This window comes from Sylvia atricapilla, chromosome 12 (assembly GCF_009819655.1).
Source record: "Sylvia atricapilla isolate bSylAtr1 chromosome 12, bSylAtr1.pri, whole genome shotgun sequence".
Taxonomy (NCBI): domain Eukaryota; kingdom Metazoa; phylum Chordata; class Aves; order Passeriformes; family Sylviidae; genus Sylvia; species Sylvia atricapilla.
This window is the reverse complement of record NC_089151.1, coordinates 3,919,415-3,937,522: the sequence shown is the minus strand read 5'-3', so window position 1 is coordinate 3,937,522 and position 18,108 is coordinate 3,919,415. Positions and strand designations below refer to the sequence as shown.

General features: G+C 43.5%; 1 protein-coding gene across 1 annotated transcript; it reads right to left on the bottom strand.

Moving 5' to 3' along the window:
• Positions 1–1,647: 1,647 nt before the first annotated feature.
• MLYCD (malonyl-CoA decarboxylase) lies at positions 1,648–17,769 on the bottom strand. The gene is made up of 5 exons (XM_066327531.1): positions 17,254–17,769; positions 11,611–11,723; positions 10,500–10,656; positions 9,881–10,030; positions 1,648–2,964 (listed from the first exon to the last, which is right to left on the bottom strand). Exons 1-5 carry the CDS (start codon positions 17,752–17,754, stop codon positions 2,431–2,433), a joined length of 1,455 nt encoding a protein of 484 aa, XP_066183628.1. The 5' UTR covers positions 17,755–17,769; the 3' UTR covers positions 1,648–2,430.
• Positions 17,770–18,108: the final 339 nt, after the last annotated feature.

Sequence of the window (18,108 nt, the reverse complement as noted above, 5' to 3'; positions counted from 1 at the left end):
AATAGCACTTAACAGCTGACGGCTTTTATGGGCAGCCTGTCCCACCTTCATCTCTAAATGATCCTTTTGCACTCGCACTGGTGCTGTGATTCCGACACAGAGCTCACTGCAGGAGCTCTGGCCTCACGTTGCTAACTTTCAGTGTAACAGATGACGTGACCTCAGAAAGCACAACACAACCAACAGCCACGACCACCACAACTGCTGGGAAGGAAAGGGCTCCGCAGGTGCTGGGATTCTGATGGAGACCAGATGTCACCTAACAAATGTACCCATCCACAAGAGCTCCAGGAGGAGGCTGCTGCAGCTTTGCAATCTCAGCCTCACATCACAACCCCTGGGAACACCAGCACATCAAACTAACTGGCTGCTGGTGCAGGGGTGACTGGTTAATTCACTGTGGTAAGGCAATCCCTACACCTCTAGCAGGTGCTTCCAAATAGGAAGAGTTTCATTTTACCTTTTGACATGTTAAGAAGTTCAGCTGGAAAGTTCTGTGGATGTCTCTTGGTAATTGGCTCAGAGCCAGCCCAGAAGTGTAGACTGGACTCCGGAAATGTTACTCAAAGACTGTTGTTTCAATCATTGGGCCAAGGGCCAAAATCCCACCTAAGCAATTAGGTACTAAAGAAAGAGACCAAAAAAACTCCACGCTTTTCGCTTTTCGAGGTGCTGTAGCAGCAAGGAGTTTGTCTCTGTGCTGTGCTCAGCTTTGTTGTTTTGCCTTTTGTGTTATCCTCCGTCTTTATTAAAACCCGTTGGATTTTTTAAGGCACCTGCCATCAGCCACCTCACTCATTATTATTGGCCACGTCCCTGCAAGGCTGGACCCTCAGGAGAGTGGGTTAAACCCACAATTCACCATCCAGAGGTGACAGGGACAGACCTGACAGCGACATGCCCAAGCACAGAAGAAAGCACTCCTGGAAGCACCGAGTGCAGGTGTGGATTTGTTTGCCACGCCCAATGCCAGCATCCATCCTCCTGATTTGAACATTGGTAGGAATACAAACAGAGCTTCCCTTGAGCCGTGTTTCTGTGTGAGAGCTTCGCAGGCAGGTCTGGGAAATAACTGAAGTGTTAACGAAGCATGAGCAGCTTTGCTTTCCCTCCCTCATAAGCTGCTATCATTTCATGTCACTGAACCAATTCTCATACAATTGTCTGAGGCTCCAAGTGGAAAAAACTCATTATCCTTCGAGTCCAGCTGTTAAGAATATGGGATTATGTTGTATTTCCATCTGCAATACAGCAGAAGCATTAGCTCTTTTTGAACTATGGCCAGGAGAATGCAGATCTAATTGTCCTCACAGCTCCTCCTGCTTCAAAATAAAACCATCTTTCAAAACAACTGCATTTTCAGAATTCTTTCACTGGAAGGAAGTGACCTGGTTTCCTCAAACTTCAGAGAGTTTAACAAAGAGACAATTCTCTTGCTCTATTCCTGCCAGCCAAGAATGGTTCTTCAGCCATGTATTTTTACAAACAGCCAAATTTCACCTTGAAACCTGAATTCTAAGGCACTGGAGAAAGATGAAAAAGCCCAAGAGAATGGAGCCAGCTCCTCATCACTGTTAAAATCAGGAGTGCCCTGTAGTAACCGTGGTGAAACTTATCAAGGAGGGTCACAAAGTGAAGGAGGGGAGATGCTGAAAGCCACAAAGCAGGATTTATTGAGAAAGCTTGTTTTATTAGTTTATAAATCACACCTACCTCTTCATTAAAAAAGCTCTTTATGAACTTAAAACATTACCAAAGCCAAAATACAATATACATACTCAGAAACTCCTCACCTGATTCCCAAGTAAAAGTCTGGCTTGTTCTGCTCTCCTATTGGAATGCTTCCTTAGTGCTCATTAAATTTTAGCATCCAAAAATTGCAAATGTATCATAAGATACCTGCTGTACTGAGATCCTGATTTTCCAACATTAGTGCAAGGCTTCTCCACGCTCCAGCAAAGGGAGGATTCAGTGAGTTTTAGTTAGAAAAATGAAAATACCAAGAGGTTTTACATGAGATTTTTTTCTGAGGGTGCAGAAGACAGATATTGTAGAAATAAAACTGCAGATTGCTGTTTTGATCATATATTTGACCCCAAACTGACCTTTATTCCAGGTACTTTGGTTCTGAACAATCTATAGCAGCATTTTGACAGAGAAGTGCAAAGACAGCTTATACAATTTATTACCAACAGAATTACGTTGGCTCAGGTATTTCCATTCAAGGGACCCCTGGGCTGTAACTGATGAAGATTTTACTCTCCATTATCACAGCTCCAGAGGCGATTCAACCAGACTGAGCACACATAAGCAAAGAGGAACTCCGAGCACATTTGTCCTACAAGGTACACTCAGCAAAGACACTGCAGGTGATTACAGCTCTTTCCAGCGAGCAACATTCACTGGGAGCGTTCATTCTAATCAAATTAATCACAGCTTGCTGTTCTGCTGGAACTGGTTGACCAAGGCCAGCACCTGCTCGGAGGCTCTGACCTGCTTGGAGCCCAGGTACAGGGCGCTGTTGGAGGCTGTCTCCTCCAGGAAATATCGGTAGTTCACCATCATGCCGCAGGAGGCTCCGATGCCCCGCGGGCTCGTGTCTCCCATCCAGTTGATCCTCCAGAGCACCGAGCCGTTCTGCAGGTGGAAATTGGCCACCGGGTTGAGGGCGTAGCCTCGGTGCTTCTCGCCGTACAAGTACCAGGCGCAGAGCCTCATCAGCGGCGAGTGCAGCACCGAGCTCAGCCTCTCCGACCGCACCCACTCGTTGGTGTGCAACAGTTTCTTCAGCGTTTCGCTGCTGGAGTCCCCCGTGATGGCAGAGATCTCCTGCCACTCGGACTCTGTGAAAAGTTCGTTCTTACCCTGCTCTTTTGACTGGGAGGAGAGGAGACCGACGAGCCATTTGGTGAAGCCTGGGATAGGGGAAAGGGTGGAGAAAGCTTCTATCTGAGGAAGTTCTTTCTGCAGACAAAAGGAGAGGAAAAAAATAAAGCATGAGTTTGGTCATGATTGACACAGCGGAGTTTGGGTGAAAGGGCAGCTGATGGCCTTTCTTCTTGGCAAGTGAAGACCAGGAATGTGAGAAGGAACTGATACACATGGACACACAAAAAAAGGTAGAAAATCCCCCGGCACTAACGGGTTAGTGATGAGAAGGCACAGGGAGCACTCAGAAAACTTTATTTAGCGCTGACTGAACGCCATTCCTCACACACCATCTCTACAAAAGGACTTCTGCAGTACTTACACCACTGGGTTCTGCTGTTATCCTTTTACAGGCAGAAATACACAAATAAAATCACAGGCATTTAATTGATTCTGAAGAGAATATTTTTTTAAATAGACATGCAAGTTTGGAAAACTATTTAAAATTTATTTTTCATATATAACTTTTTTTTTTAATCGAGGGTACCTTATTATTTTAGTCTATTGTAAAATCAAGAGGTACTATTTTAAGATTTTTATGGAAAGAAGTATTCCCTGAAGTTTTGAATTAAGTTCTTCATAAAGGTCAGCTACCTTTAATGATATTCCCTAAACCAGCAAGAATTACAAAGTGTGTGAATATTTTTTTACTGCAAGTATAGCAATTGTTTTAACCACGTAAAATTTCTTCTCTACTCCTACTAATTTCTGATTAAACCTTGCTGATTAAACTACAGAATCATGTAAAGCAAAACATACATAAGGAAAACTGTGTTAGTTTGGGGGCTCACCAGTGTGAAGAACAAACTCACTGTCCTTTGGAATGAACACAAACTCCATCAGGAAACCTTCCTGGAGGAGTGGGGTCCAAGGAACAGAGGGGAGACAGAGCCGAGCAGAAACCACCCCAGCGTTGGTTTAATTACTGTTCCAACAGAGGAAATGGTAAAGAACCAAGCCATTCATCAACACTACAGAAGCATCTTAACGTCAGCAGAAAATTATCTTTAAACGACTCCAAACGGCCCTTTTCCTACCTCGAGGATTTCCGAGGTAAGCATTAAAAAGCCATCGGGGCTCAGCTGGTGCTGCCAGGTTGTGTGAGCTGCTGCGGAGCTCCACAGCTGCCATCTGCAGCCAGCTCCGGGAGGGTGCAGGCTGCCCATGCTGGGGCCCAGCACCATCTCTGACAGCCAAAAAACCTCCTCCCACCCCACAGCAGCTCCCCAAATCTGTCCCTTCCAGCGCTGGGTCACACAGGCAGCTCTGCAGTTGGGTGACACGGCTGGATCACCTGCAGGAAAGCACTGCCTGCCCCGGGCTGAAGCTCTTGGATTGGTATTGACATATGTCAGCCTAGGAAGTGTTTAGGGAGCAGGCAGGGACAAGGAAAGCAGATCAAGTTACACCTTATCAAACACACGCCTCATTTCCATCTCCTTAGATAACCAGATAAAGAAAACCAAGCAAATTATTTCCTAAAAACACTCATTGCTGTATCTAATTGTACAAACCACCATTTTCGTAACCAGAGCTCCCCGGAGATCCTGACAGGGTCATGTTCACAACTGCTACAACTACCACACTCAGATAGTGAAATTCTAGTAAAGAAGTAGAAACCAGTAATGTAGAAACTTTTTTTCAAGCTTCCACTAAAGGACATGATGCTATTTTATTTTGAAGAGTAATTCCAAAAGTGATGTCTTCTGTAAAATCCAATTATCGGGTTTCCTTGCATGTGCATTCCATAAAATAAAAAAGTTCCTTTACAGACATCTCTTACACCTTCTGTTTTGCTCCTGAGGAGCTAACCAGGCTCTCACTCAGGAGCTGAGCTGTGTCTGTTGTTCCATAGGGTAAAAATTCCATCTCTCTCACAGCCTGCAGAGCCCCAGGGCACCTGTGCACCACCCACCGTGACAAATGGGAGAATGAATTATTTCTTCCCCTCTGGGCGTGGTAATAACCACTGCAAAGTTCCTAATTAAAAAACTGACAGGGCTTTCTGGGGACATTGCCTGCTCCTTGTTTATCACCCACTTTCAGGAGTGACCTGTTCACCAAATACTTCACAGAGGTTAGGAGCTCTTAACTCCATTAAAAACCCAAAATGGGAAATTGTGGGTTTTTTACTTCTCAGCACAGATAAGACATAGGAAAGTGACCCCATTTTGAAGGTACAGTACCAACTACTACATATCTGATAAAAGATTTATTTAGAAGCTTATCTGAGGCATCCATTTCTCATGGAAAAATAAATAAATGCACTGGAGTGAGCACATTTATGTTTTGTTAAATTGATGTGCTGGTTTCTAAGGCTCTTGGTGGAGATCCATTAATGTTTACTTGCCTGTCAGAAACCCACACACCATTAAGAAACAGCTGCTAGTTTTGGTTCGAGGTAGATTTCTGTGTTTGATTGTTGCTTTTTGGTGTTGTTTCCTTTTCCCTTTCCTTGCAGAAGAGCACAGATTTCTCCCATTATCCGTATCTCATCTGAAACTGTCTTGCACTCTGAAAGCTGCAGTCCAAGGTCACATTTTTCATCAATGAAATCAAAGCCTGTTTTGGAAATTATGATCTCCCCAGGTCACCTAGATCAAATTAAGGTAGCAATTATCAACAGCCCAAGCAGAAAGCTAAAATCTGCCACCAATTGTTGAGCATTCTATTGAGTCACACAGCAGCTATCAGTTTTCTCCCTCAAATGCCACAGGCTATAAAATCCTAAGCAGTTTTCTCAAAGGCTTCAGCAGAGTTATCTGTGTCTGTCATCTGCTGACTGAATTGCCATGATGTACCTTCTGCAGGGCCACGGAGTGTTTGGAGTGGCTGTAAACACACTGGGAATTAAATGTCTGGCTAATGAGAAATCCACCCACCCCCTCGCTCACCAGCACCTATCAGCTTGCTAGAAACGATCTGCCTGCACTCAATTTGGGGTTGGTTTGGTTTTTTGTAGTTGTCTGAAATAGTTTCAAAATCCAATTCATTTCTGGGAACAACACAAGCCTCAATTTCAGAAACACAAGAGATCATTTTTGTTGCCTGCTCCCTGCTTTATATACATTAATACAAACAAGAGACTGCAGAGAATGCCTACACAGCCTATTCCCAGATTTCTACAGGGACAACTGGGATCCAAGTGGCATCAGTGGCCTAATGAATTCATCCCAAAACAATCCCAACAGGATATGCTCAGAAACAACAGAAACCTGAACACAAACCCCTAGTGTATTATCTGGATAGCAAACTTTTGTCAAGAAAGTGCCAAAAGCCAGTCTGAAGCAGAACAGTCTGCTCCTGAGGGCAGCACGGCTCCTTGCAGGTGACACCAGGTCCAACTCTGATCTCCAGAATATTCCCCCCCTTTACCCAACTCTGCTGAACAATTCCTGTGGCAAATGCCAAATCTTAATGTCCAGGGAAAGGTTAAAGATTCCAATGGCAAACTGCACATAGAAAGAGAGGAAACTGAGGAGCCCATTTTGTGCCTCAGCTTCATCCATCCTCCATCTGCTTAAATTAAATCTGCTTAAATTATGAGACCCAAAAGCAGCAGCCACCAATTTGTACACACTGCCTCAAACTAACAGTGCTCAGCACTGGGGTGTGAAATCCTCACCAGTTTTCCCAACAATCCTAAGAAAAAGCCATTTACAAGGGATGTTTTCAGGAGGAATCAGTGCTTGGAATCCTCTGAAGGTGGGAAGTGCTGCCCCACACACGCTCATGTTTAGCACAGCACTCAGTTCAGGCAAATTAGCAAGAAGATTTCTAAAAAATTAAATTCTCTTTTAATCGTGTATTAATGAGATATTAAGGAGTGTGGTACTAACTGCATTTGTATTATTCACTTTCTAGTTTAGATCCAGGTTTCAGTACAGCTTTTTGAAATCCTGTCAGATGGAGGTGCGATGCAGAGGGGTTCTCAGCACACTCCTAACTCTGTGCATGTCTTTTCCTGACCTAATGATACACATCCATGACAGGACCAATTTGGACTTTTCCTCATGAAGAATGACAGCTGGGATTTCAGTTTAGAGGTTACAGTGGCACTTACAAGTAGAAATGTCAGAGCAGGTTACACTAAGGTAGAAGTCAGGTAAAGGATTTTTACTGGAGGATAAAAGCAGCTCTGCAGCACCTTGGGACAACACAACTCAAACAGAATCCTGCACATCAAACAGATGTCCACAAAAATTAACTCAAATGGCAAGTTATGAAGGTGTCTTAATTATCAATTTAAATAAAATGAAAAACAAAATCCTCGACCCTTTCAAATGGTCTCCTCAATGCATTTTATTACAGTTAAATTCAAGAGAGTCTCAGCTTCTGTAGCCTGGAACACTTGGTGATTTAGCAGCACTTGAAGGAAAGATTTGTTTATTGCAAAGCCATGCAAAGGTGATATAAAAAAATCCTTTTCCTATCAGAGACCTCACCCATCTATTTTTACAAAGGCTGCTGGACTCTGGCTGAATGAGATGTTATTTTTGAGGCAGGACTTTTTGGCTGAGGATGGTTTCAGCTGCTGTCACCAAGTCCACTCAGCACTCCTGCACACAGTTTGTCCCTCCTGAAGTCACTGTAATGCTGCTCCCAAGAATTATGTCCAACCTGAACAGACACAACCTTGGCAAGTCCTTTGCTTGCACCTGAGCAGAGAGGAAGAGAGCACATGTGTGCAATTAATCCACAGAAAAAGGATTTCCAGAATTTTGGGAGCCAGGCAAAACAGGCTGCCAAGAGTATTTACTCATTGCATGCCCTGCCTTTGCCCTGAACAACCCTGACTTGGTAGAAATTCCACAGTGGAAGGATTTTGAAGCTGAAATGCAGAGAACTTCTCTCCTCTGAGGGGTGAAGTCCACTCAGATGGGAGGGACAAGGCTGAGGGATTGCAGAAGAGCATCAAATAATTGAGGGAACAACAGAGCAGTGATTTAGGGTCACCTCACAGATGTAAAACATGCAGTGGGAGATGGTTCCTGCACCACTCAAGCCAAATTTGAGGACAACACTTTGGAATGAAGGAGGAGAAAGTGTGAAGGAATGGGAAGAACAGGAGAGAGAAAAATATTAACATCAAAGAGTGAAGAAAAAACTCTCAGAGAGCCACATCCATAATGGATAAATATCCCTGGGTTATCCTTTCTATCTTCTTTAGCCCTAGAGTGGTTCCCTTCCAAACAGGAATGGTGCAGGGGCAATGCATGGAGGTTGTTGTACCTTTAATCTATTCTATATATACAGAATATATATAAACATCTCAGTCAATGTTCAATTTGTCACACAACAATTTCCTACCAGCACCTTTCTCACAACACCTTTAAGCAGTGTGGGAAATTTGAGTAGGGAGGAAGATCTCCACCCTTGACATTGCATGGAAAGCACTCAAGTTTTCAATGTTAAAGAAGTTGTTTCAGATTGAGGGATTAATTTTATGATTAAAATGTATTTAAAGGCATCTCAGCAAAGGGTTTCCCATGATAAACACTAAAGAGGGGCTGGGTTTTAAACCCTGAAATGTAAAATCTTTGCCATAAGGTTAAACACAGAACACACTCCCTAGTGTTGGGCACACTGAATTTTAAAACTTGCATCAGGTTATCTAAGCATGACGTGTGTGTTTGCCTTTATAACTTCACAACCTTGCTGGTGTTGCAAGCAATTAGTGATGGACAGATCCAATGTCAATAGGGTTATTTTACGAGAGCAACTCAATTATGCAGAAATTATTTTTCAGATATGAAAGCAGATAACTGCATGAATTTATTCCAATTTCCCTTCAGTCAAGATCAGACAGATGGCATGGTCTAATTATACCTGGACTACTGCACGTTCAACAATTAGTCTAAAAGCCATTCCAAAAGCAAGAAGCAACAAAATTCAGCCAAAATATCCATTAAAAATAAAATAAAAATAAAATTAAAAAAAAAAAGAAAAAAAAAAAAAAGAAAAAAAAAAAGAAAAAAACACTTCAGGGCAGCCAGCTATGATTCAGCAATTAAATAATCTATCACTTTCTGCCAGTAAAAGTTTGGAGCATCCAATTGTAAGATCTTTTTGTAAGTGGAACTGAAGTTCTAAATCACAGCCAGTTTTCCAGACATCATTACTAATCCAGATGTGAAACAATGAATATAAACACAAGCAGTGATCATTACTTTTAAGTGGTAGCTTTGTCAGCAATTTAAGTAGTGCAGACTATTAAATGAAATAATGTGCTCAGCACAGGAATGTGACTGTCTCCTTCACACAACTCTGTAAATGAATTTTGATTCCATTTTTCAGTTGCTTGGAAGATTGTCCAAGTACTAAAGCTATTAACAATAATCCCTCAGCATGCAGTGATGTTATCTAAATTCAGAGAACTGACTGGCAGAAAGTAAAAGACTCTTTTGACTTCTAAGACATTTCCTTTACTATATCAGAAGACATACCTGGACAAAGAAACCTCTCTCCTTTTTACTCGTCTCCATAGATGCATTCAGGGCACACATGCACACTGCATAAATAACCAGTGGCAATTCAATAGAACAAACAAAACCAAGAACTCATTAATGAACAGGAAGTGTTTCTGCTCCTGGAGCAGCTGGAAGATTTTGGAAAAGGCACTGTCAGGTACTTTGAAGAGAGAATATCTTGATCAGGCTGTTCCCACTCAGCTGAGAGGCAACAGTGAATTTATGAGAGCAGAACATTGCTGTGTCAATGTTCTCACTTCACTTCAGGCAACCACACAAGGAATCCACACAGAACGTGTCCACTGTGGAACAGACATCAACCAAGAGCAGGAAAGGCTCTTCCAGCTCTCCACATCTCCAAAAGCTGCTCTGGGAAGAAATTCCAAAGGTAGGAGAAGTCCCAGCAGCTCCTGGCAGTGACACGAACTGGGAACTGAACCCTGCTGGGCAAACAGACCCTGAGGCCGCCCTGGCACACCCACCTGCAGCTCTTTGACAACTCTTTTGATGAGGTGAGTGCCGAGTTCCACCCCCTGCAGGCCCTGCTGAGTCAAACTGATGGAATAGAAAATTGCTGTTGTGATTTTGTCTGCATCTTCTGTCTCTAAAGGTGGCACTTCTTTTACTATGGCCTGGAAAAATAAGGATTAAAAAAAATAAATGTTTTTAATAGTTATTATCATCATTACAAGGAGGTTTTTCTTTTTAACTTTTAAATGCATTAACATTTTTCCCCACTGTTTTATTCACTGGCAACAAAAATCTAATGAAAAAGTAGGAAGAGCTGCTTATTTATTAGTACTTGCAGGAAAAAACAGTAACTTGGTTTAAAGTTTTCAGAAGCAAATGCAACCACTTTGAAACTTTAGTCTCATTTTCTCTACATATTTCTTATCTTTTCTTATTCTTCTTGCTCTTGAGCAAACCCTCCAAATTTCAATAATACACCAGACAGACAAAACATCCCTGGAATTTTTACATCCTAATTCTCTCACCTCTTAAAAGACAAAAGCAAATATTGCCAAATTAAAGGTAACTGTGGATTTTTAAATAAGCACACTGCAATGTGAGCACTTTGCTGTGTGCTCAATGCCTCTGTACCTGGATGTTGCTGGAGATGTCACTGGTTAGTGCCACGTGCAGGACAATCAGTGGCTCTCCTGGGATGGCACAGTGAGAAAAGAAGTAGCACCTTCTGTAAGCCCCAACTCGACGCTTCATATCAACCCAGTTCCTGACAGGGTGCACAGCTTCAGAGCTCAAGGAGAGAATTTAAAAATAAAATTAATATTGTCATCATCATTATTATCACTATCCTTATTAGCATTGTTATTGCTATTATTATTTCATTTAAAATAGAGCTCAGCTGCCCTACAAGCTCAGTGCTTTTCCCACTGATGTCAGTGACAAAATTTTCCACTCAAAAAACACTTCTCAGGCTGTGAATAATGTAAAATTGTCAGCAAGCTGTGACAAAGCAGATTGTAAAGGGATACTGCACACCCACTCACTAGTGTGTTTGCTAAATTGCAATTTAATTAGTAATTAAATATTACTAATTACTTTTATTTGGAAAATTCAGCTTGTACAAGATCTCTTTGCCTCATCAACACCTAAGCAACGTACTTTCAGAGCATTCCAGGGATTATTTTTTCTTCAAGATTTTCTACAAGATGGTCCACCACATAATTCAGTAATTTTCAACTTCATCACAACCTTGGCTATTTGACAGAAATTCAGAAATCCATGTTGTAGATTCCAAAATCTATGTTATAGATTCAGAAATCAATGCTGTAGATTCACAAATCAATGTTATAGACTCAGAAATCAATGCTGTAGAGCACACTATATAAAAACCAAGGTGCTCTCTTCACATGTAGTTTACACAAGTGACCCTGTGCACCTCACCAGTTCCAGCCCAAACCACTGCAGCACCTCTGGGAATGTGGGAAGAGTACCTGAGGAAGCTGGAAGGAAAGACAGCACTCTACCAGTGCAGTGTGGGAGCTACAGCATCAAACGATGGCACAAATTATCCCCTTTACTCTTTAATTCAATCTATTTTTAGAATTAGGCTCTACAGAGTGTTAATGCAAATATTTCATAATTATACTTTGCCTTCAGTTCAGAAAAGCAGAAAACAGTGGATTTCTGCAGCCCCAAGGCTCCATCCCCTCCTCACCAAGGGCTCCTCCCAGCCTCCAGCACTTACTCACTAATTTTCTGGAGGACTTCACAAGGTGATTGCCACGTGACCCGCTCCAGGTTGAGGAACCCTGTGCAGAACCACTCTGAGAGCATGTTCTTGAGGACCCCATTCATCTCCTGCAAACAGAACACAGATGGAGACAGCCGCTGAAAAACCAACAGAAGGTGGAAATGTGAGCAAGGATAACCTTGACTGACTCCACCTGCAACACCAGGAGCTTAAAGGGAATTCATGGATCTGTTTGAGGAGATTAACCATGAAATAGTCCAGGACTGAACTAAGGAAAATCTTTGAGGGACTGTTGTAGTGCAAGAAGGGACAGGGAAGATAAGGCAAAAAACCCACCGTGGACAAAAAGCTGACAGTGGGTAGAAGGTTTTGAGCAGACTTGACCACTTGACTTTGACTTGACCAAAGTGCTTGTGCAGTTTCACACTAGCTCAGATTTCAAAACTATGAAAATATCTCTCAACAGGATGCAGATGGAATTTTTCTTCTCTAAAAAACCACGAAAATATTTGAGCAAGAGAAATAAAATCCAGCAGCATAAGACAATAGAACTGAAAAATCAAACCAGCTTTGGAGCAGTGTGAGAGATGAAACCCAACTGTAATGTCAAACCCTTTCAGAAACATTCATTTTAATAGTGATTTTTACATTCCTTAGCGGTTTCCTGCTGCCTGCACTATTAAAGATTTCCTGTCTAAATTTATTTGAATTTAAGAAGTATTCTTGAACTCAGCACAGCATGAATAGCCCTAAAAGAGATCCCAGAGTTTGTTTTTCTTTCTTCCATTTGCCTTGTACACAAAACACAGTGATGCCAGCACCAACTTACCAACAGCCTGATCAGAAATGTTGGCTTAATAACTATTTACTTCAAAACAAAAACTCTGCATCTTCTATTGAAGCCTTTATTAAATACCTAGCGCTGCACATCAAAGAGATAAAAATTAAGCTACAATGCACTTTAGGTTGCTACATTAAAGAAAAACAACTGGAAAAAAAATACCTAAATCTACTCAGAAAATGTAAAATATTTTTTCCTGAGTTCAGATGTAGTCTCAGGACTGTCATAAAAAGCAAAAATATTTCCTATAATGACCTAATCAAGATGAAAGTTGCAGAGGCACATGTCAAAAGACACACATCAAAGAAGGTTTCTGCTGGCCAAAGTAACTGCTGCAAGTATTCCAAGACTGAATAAAAAGACAGGTTTAATCCTTAAGATACTAGGAAATAAATTAATTTTCAAACCTATAAGAAACAGCCATTCATCTGCATGGAACAATTCTGTCCTCCATGATAATTTTTTTTTCAATACCTTTTTCCTAAACAAATATATTCTGATTGGTTTGTTCATTCTGACTTTAAGGTACCTCCCTTGTGAATCCTTCTTTCTGCACATCTTGGAGTAATAACCATAAATCCCTTTGGTCAAATACCCCTTGGTGTAGGGGAAGTCTCCAGGCACTCCAGGATTGTTTGGTTTGTTTTATTTGTAGGGGCATGTAGTCCTGGTTTCGTGCCTGAGGTCTTTTGGTTTTCTGAAATTCTTTTCCCAGGGAATTTTGTGTAAACAGGAGAAATGTTTTTGTAGCTGTAACTTTGTTCTTGGTTCCTTTTCCTAGGAGGCACTTCTTCTTGATGTCCCTCTGGTCTGACCAGTGTGATTGAAGAGGTTTTGCCTTTTTGTCACCAATCAAATTGGTCTGTGTAAAATATTATAAAAGGAAGACACATCCCAAAAATAAAGGAGTCATTTTCAGCCTTCTGAAGATCAGAGTCTGTGTTGTTGTGTAAAACAGCATCACTGGAGTATTTAGATAATAACCATAAATCACTTGGGTGAAATATCCCTTGGTGTAGAGGAAGTGTCCAGGCATTCCAGGATTGTTTGGTTTGGTTTGGTTTGGTTTGTAGGGTCACACTGTAAACCAGAAGAACCTGGAGCTGTCAGGTGTGAGGGCAGAGGGACAGATCCTCATGGAACTGCACAGATGAGCTCTGAGCAGCGTTTCAGCCACAGTGCTGCAGGCACAGGGGACGGGATTTCAGCACTTGGACATTGTGCTCTGCATCCCCTGCAGTGCCAAGGCTCAGACTGCACACACTGACTGCAGCACAGTTATCCTGTAAGGAAAATGACAGTGGGAAGCTCTGGAGTCCTGGGTTTTGCTCCTCTGAAGGTTCAGAAGGAATGCCAATGGAACTCAGGGCTGTTCTCATTACAGAGCTACTGCAGCTCCATGCAGCTGGAGGAAAGGAATGCAGCTGGAATCAAAGAAGAAACTGGACAGATGTGCTCCCAGTAATGATCTGAGGAGCAAGAAATATTGTTTGTGGGGAATTTACAACTCAACCAACGTGTCAGTTGTGATTAATGAAGTTTTATAAAACAACAGGGCACTGTGCAGGAGTTTGAAGAGCTCTAGGTAGAAGGGATCTGCTGTGGAGGTCTAACTCCAGGTGGGGATGGAACAACAGGACACAGGGGAATGGCTTCAGATTGAAAGAGAGAGGCTTAGATAGGAATTAGGAATAAATTGTTCCCTGTGAGGGTGGGGAACAGGTTCCCCAGAGAGGCTGTGGGCTCCCCATCCCTGAGGAGTCCAAGGTCAGACTGGACAAGGCTTGGAGCACCCTGGGACGGGGAAAGGTGTCCCTGCCCAGGGCAGGGAGTGGAGCTGGATGGGAATTAAGGTCCTTTCCAACCCAAACCATTCCAGGATTCTGTGCTGACAAAACTCTTTAGTGCAGAGAGATGTGAAAGTTTTCACTATCCAAAACTGTTTCATTCAAGTCATCTAAACGAGATTCTGACCTGTGTTTAATAGCTCAGTGTACAGGATATTTCCAAAAAGCTTCACTCCAACAAGGGAAGGCCCAAGTCTGGGTCTCTTATTTGGGAGATTTAGTGGCAAGTTCTCTTATTTTGTAAATTTAGTGGTAAGTAAAGTCTTATTTCCATTTCAAAGGTCTTTTAAGTCATAAAAATTACATCTGCAACACCTCATTAAAAAGGAAAGCAAGCACGTTCATTATTCAGCATGCCAGTCTTAAATTTGAGCAAGAAGACATACTCAGATTAGTACTTCAAATTACCAGCTATACTTCAATTTCTATTAGCCAAGTCTAATAAATTGTGGTTATTTTTTCTCTCGTTTCGTGTTCATGCTACGAGACAGCAAATTACAGCCTTTTTAATCTTCACATCAAGTACCTATTTCTTGGGCAACAAATGGGAAAACTCTCATGAAAACCCCCAATTAATTACTTTTTATTAAGAAGAAATGCCTCTCTGATGAGGGAACTATTTCACTTTCCTTCTTGAACTACTAAACAAAATGCCCCTCAGAAGAGTTTGAGTTTTCCCATGTTTTTGGAATGTTTGAAGTTTTCAACTTGATTTACTTCATTTGGAACTTAAGAGATCTACTCTGATACTGCCAAGTATTTAAAGGTGTTTGTGCTGGGAGGGTTGATTTGGATTGTTTTGGGTGGGGTTTCAGGGATTTTTTTTCTGTTGGGTTTTTTTTTTTCCTTCACAAATTACCCTCAGAATCTACATAGAGAATATCCCTGGTGAGATACTGGAAAAATATCCCCACCAGCAAACCAGGATTCAACAGTGACACAAATTAAAGGGAACTAGTTTCTGCCTTTTTATTGCTAATAGTAATTACTGTGGTGATAATTGCAGTGCTGAAAACTCTCCTGGCTCTTGTGGTTTATATTATTGGATATCTTATCCTTAAAATTAAAATCATTATTTCTTTCTTTCCCCCCCCCATTCCTGCTCATTTGGACAATGAGTAAATTGTGCTCAAGCACTTTCAAGTGACTTAATTACTTAAATGTGATATTTTACTGCAATCTATTGAACAAACACAAAACAGAAATCCTTCATCACCCAATATCTGAGCAGTCTGAGCTGCTTTTATGCTGATAGTGTTAAGGAAAATAGAAAAATATTTCATATTTACAACACAGTAATGGGCAATCCCAGTTTTAATAGGTCTTTCAAATTACAAAGTAAAAAACTAAGGACAGTCTAAGAAATATTTCAGTTTGAGCAAAACCAAAATCCCAGGAGGCCACATTATGCATTCTGTAATTCTCCATGAGCATCAAGGAGATCCATTTAATTTTATTCCCACATTTCGTTGTCAGAGCAGACACAAATATACAGAGGTTGTAAAACTCTTGTTGCACATTTGTCTTTATGTTAGAACTGAAATCAACTCTGCACTAATGAAATGGCTACACAGGACTTTTGATAGGCAAATACCAAACACTTCCATAGAAAAAACTTTTAACAACGATGGTGCTCCTTATTTTTTCCCCAGTAGATCAACACAAGACCAAGATTACAAATACACTCCAACTACTGCTTAATTATGGAAGCAGGTTTATAGATAAATCAATTTGACAACAAATGCTCTCTTTTTCATTATCTTTTGCCAGCAACTTGAACTTTTCACTGACTTTTTCTAAATCATATGGAAAGATGAAGAATATTTTAAAGGCAATCGCTGGATGATTTGCTAGCTGAGATCATAATGCTGTGAATTTTTTCACCAGAGTCATATTTCAAGGGCTGAAATATAAGCAAGCAAGCAAAACGTAACAAATCTCAAGAGGAAAATGCTGGCACAGAAAAAGTAAAGTGTTGCAGGTGAGAGGGTTCTGAAGAGCAAGAGGAAGAACTGCACCCACAGAACTGCAGCCAGTTTCACTCTGCACTGCAAGAGCTCATCAGAAATTCAACTGTTTATAAGGACAGTGGAAAATCAGTGTGGTGAAAAGAAGGAACAGAACACATGAAAAGAACATGTAAGAGAGAGAGAGGACAAAAATTGAAACAGCGACGTGAGAAATAACCGAGCGCAGCTTTGCTGTAATTTAACTTTTAACACAAATTATTATTATGTGCCAGCACTTCCCACTGCCACTCTGGAGAGGCCATTGCCTCATAGCAGGGGCCACTTCCTTCCTGGCTGGCAGCACAGTCTATTTCTCACTGGGGGAAAGGGCTCACTCGTGTCTCTCTGGAGAATCGTGGATTCATTTATGTTGGAAAAGACATCTGGGATCATCGAGCCCAATCTTTGACCCATCACCACTTTGTCATCGAGTCCATGGCGCTAAGTGCCATAAGCAGTGGTTTCTTGAGCATCTCCAAGGATGGGGACTCCAGCACCTCTCTGGGTTTGTTCCAATGTGGAATCGGCCTTTAGGCGAAGAAATTCTGACTCATGTCCACCCTGGCCCAGCCTGAGACTGTTCCCTCTGCTCCTGTCCCTGTTCCCTGGAGCAGAGCCTGATCCCTCTGGCTGTCCCCTCCTGTCAGGGATTGTACAGAGCCACAAGGTCCCCCTGAGCTCCTTTCCTCCAGGCTCAGCCCCTTTCCCAGCTCACTCAGCCGCTCCTCACCGGACCTGGCCTCTAGATCCTTCCCCTTCCCTGAACCCACTCCAGCACTTCAGTGTCCTTCCTGAACTGAGGGACCCATACAGGCCCCGACAGAGCTCTGGGCTCACGGGGCTGCTTCCCAGCCTGACGTGGAGCAGCACCAGGGGCAGGAGGCCCCAAACCACATCCCTCCGCACTCCTTTAGAGCCACCCACCCAGGCCAGCCCTCACCTTGACGTGGGGCCCGTCCACCGCCTTGCTGGCCAGCCCCTCCACCAGGTCGGCCCTGAGCTCCACGAGGAAGCGCAGCCCGCCCTCCAGGCGGCCCAGATGCTGGAAGAGCCCGCGGTACTGCGGGTTCAGGTAGTAGCGGAGCCGGTCCTCGGCCTGCAGCAGCGCCCCGGGCTCCCTGCGCTGCTCGCGGGCCTGCAGCACCTTGGCGGCGGCCTCGGCCACCCGCCCGTGCTCCACGCCGAAATCGCGGGCCAGGCGGCTGAGGAGCTCGGCGCGGGGCGGCCCGGGCTGCAGCGCGCGGTAGAAGCGCACGAACTCCGCGCCGCGCAGCTCGGCGGGCGGCGGCGCTTTCTCCTTGGTCTCGTAGGGCGGCAGCGGCGGCACCGAGCGGCGCAGCAGCTCCTCCATGCCCGGGGAAGCGCCCGACGACAGGCGGCGCGGGCCCCGCACGGCCCAGAGCAGCGGCCGCGGGCCCGGGCACGGGCACAGCCGCCTCATCCCGCACACCGCCGCAGGCCGCGGCGCCGCCCGCCGGGCCGCTCCGCGCACGCTGATTGGCTGCGGCCGCAGATTGACGGCGCGTCCCGCCAATGGGAAGTGAGGAAAGCGGGGCGGGGTTGGGGGTGTGTGAGGGGTGTGTCGCCCGCCATGTTGAGTGTGGCGCTCAGAGGTCACGGGCTGTCCCTCCTCACCGCCCGGAGACCTCCTGGCACCACCCTGCCCTCGGAATTCGTTCACCGTGCTGCACTTTGGAACCGTAAAGTCCTATCGGAGACAGTGCCAGGCTGCGCCACGGGAGAGTGGGGTCGGACGTGAGGAGGAATTTCCTGGTTGTGGTTAGACGCTGGGCTG

Coding starts and splice junctions, on each gene's coding strand:
- MLYCD (XM_066327531.1), bottom strand. CDS start 17,754: ATGAGGCGGCTGTGCCCGTGCCCGGGCCCGCGGCCGCTGCTCTGGGCC. Junction 10,031..10,499: donor ACATCTCCAGCAACATCCAG/GTACAGAGGCAT, acceptor TTATTTTTCCAG/GCCATAGTAAAAGAAGTGCC. Junction 2,965..9,880: donor GAGTTGTCAAAGAGCTGCAG/GTGGGTGTGCCA, acceptor TTTTGTCTGCAG/AAAGAACTTCCTCAGATAGA.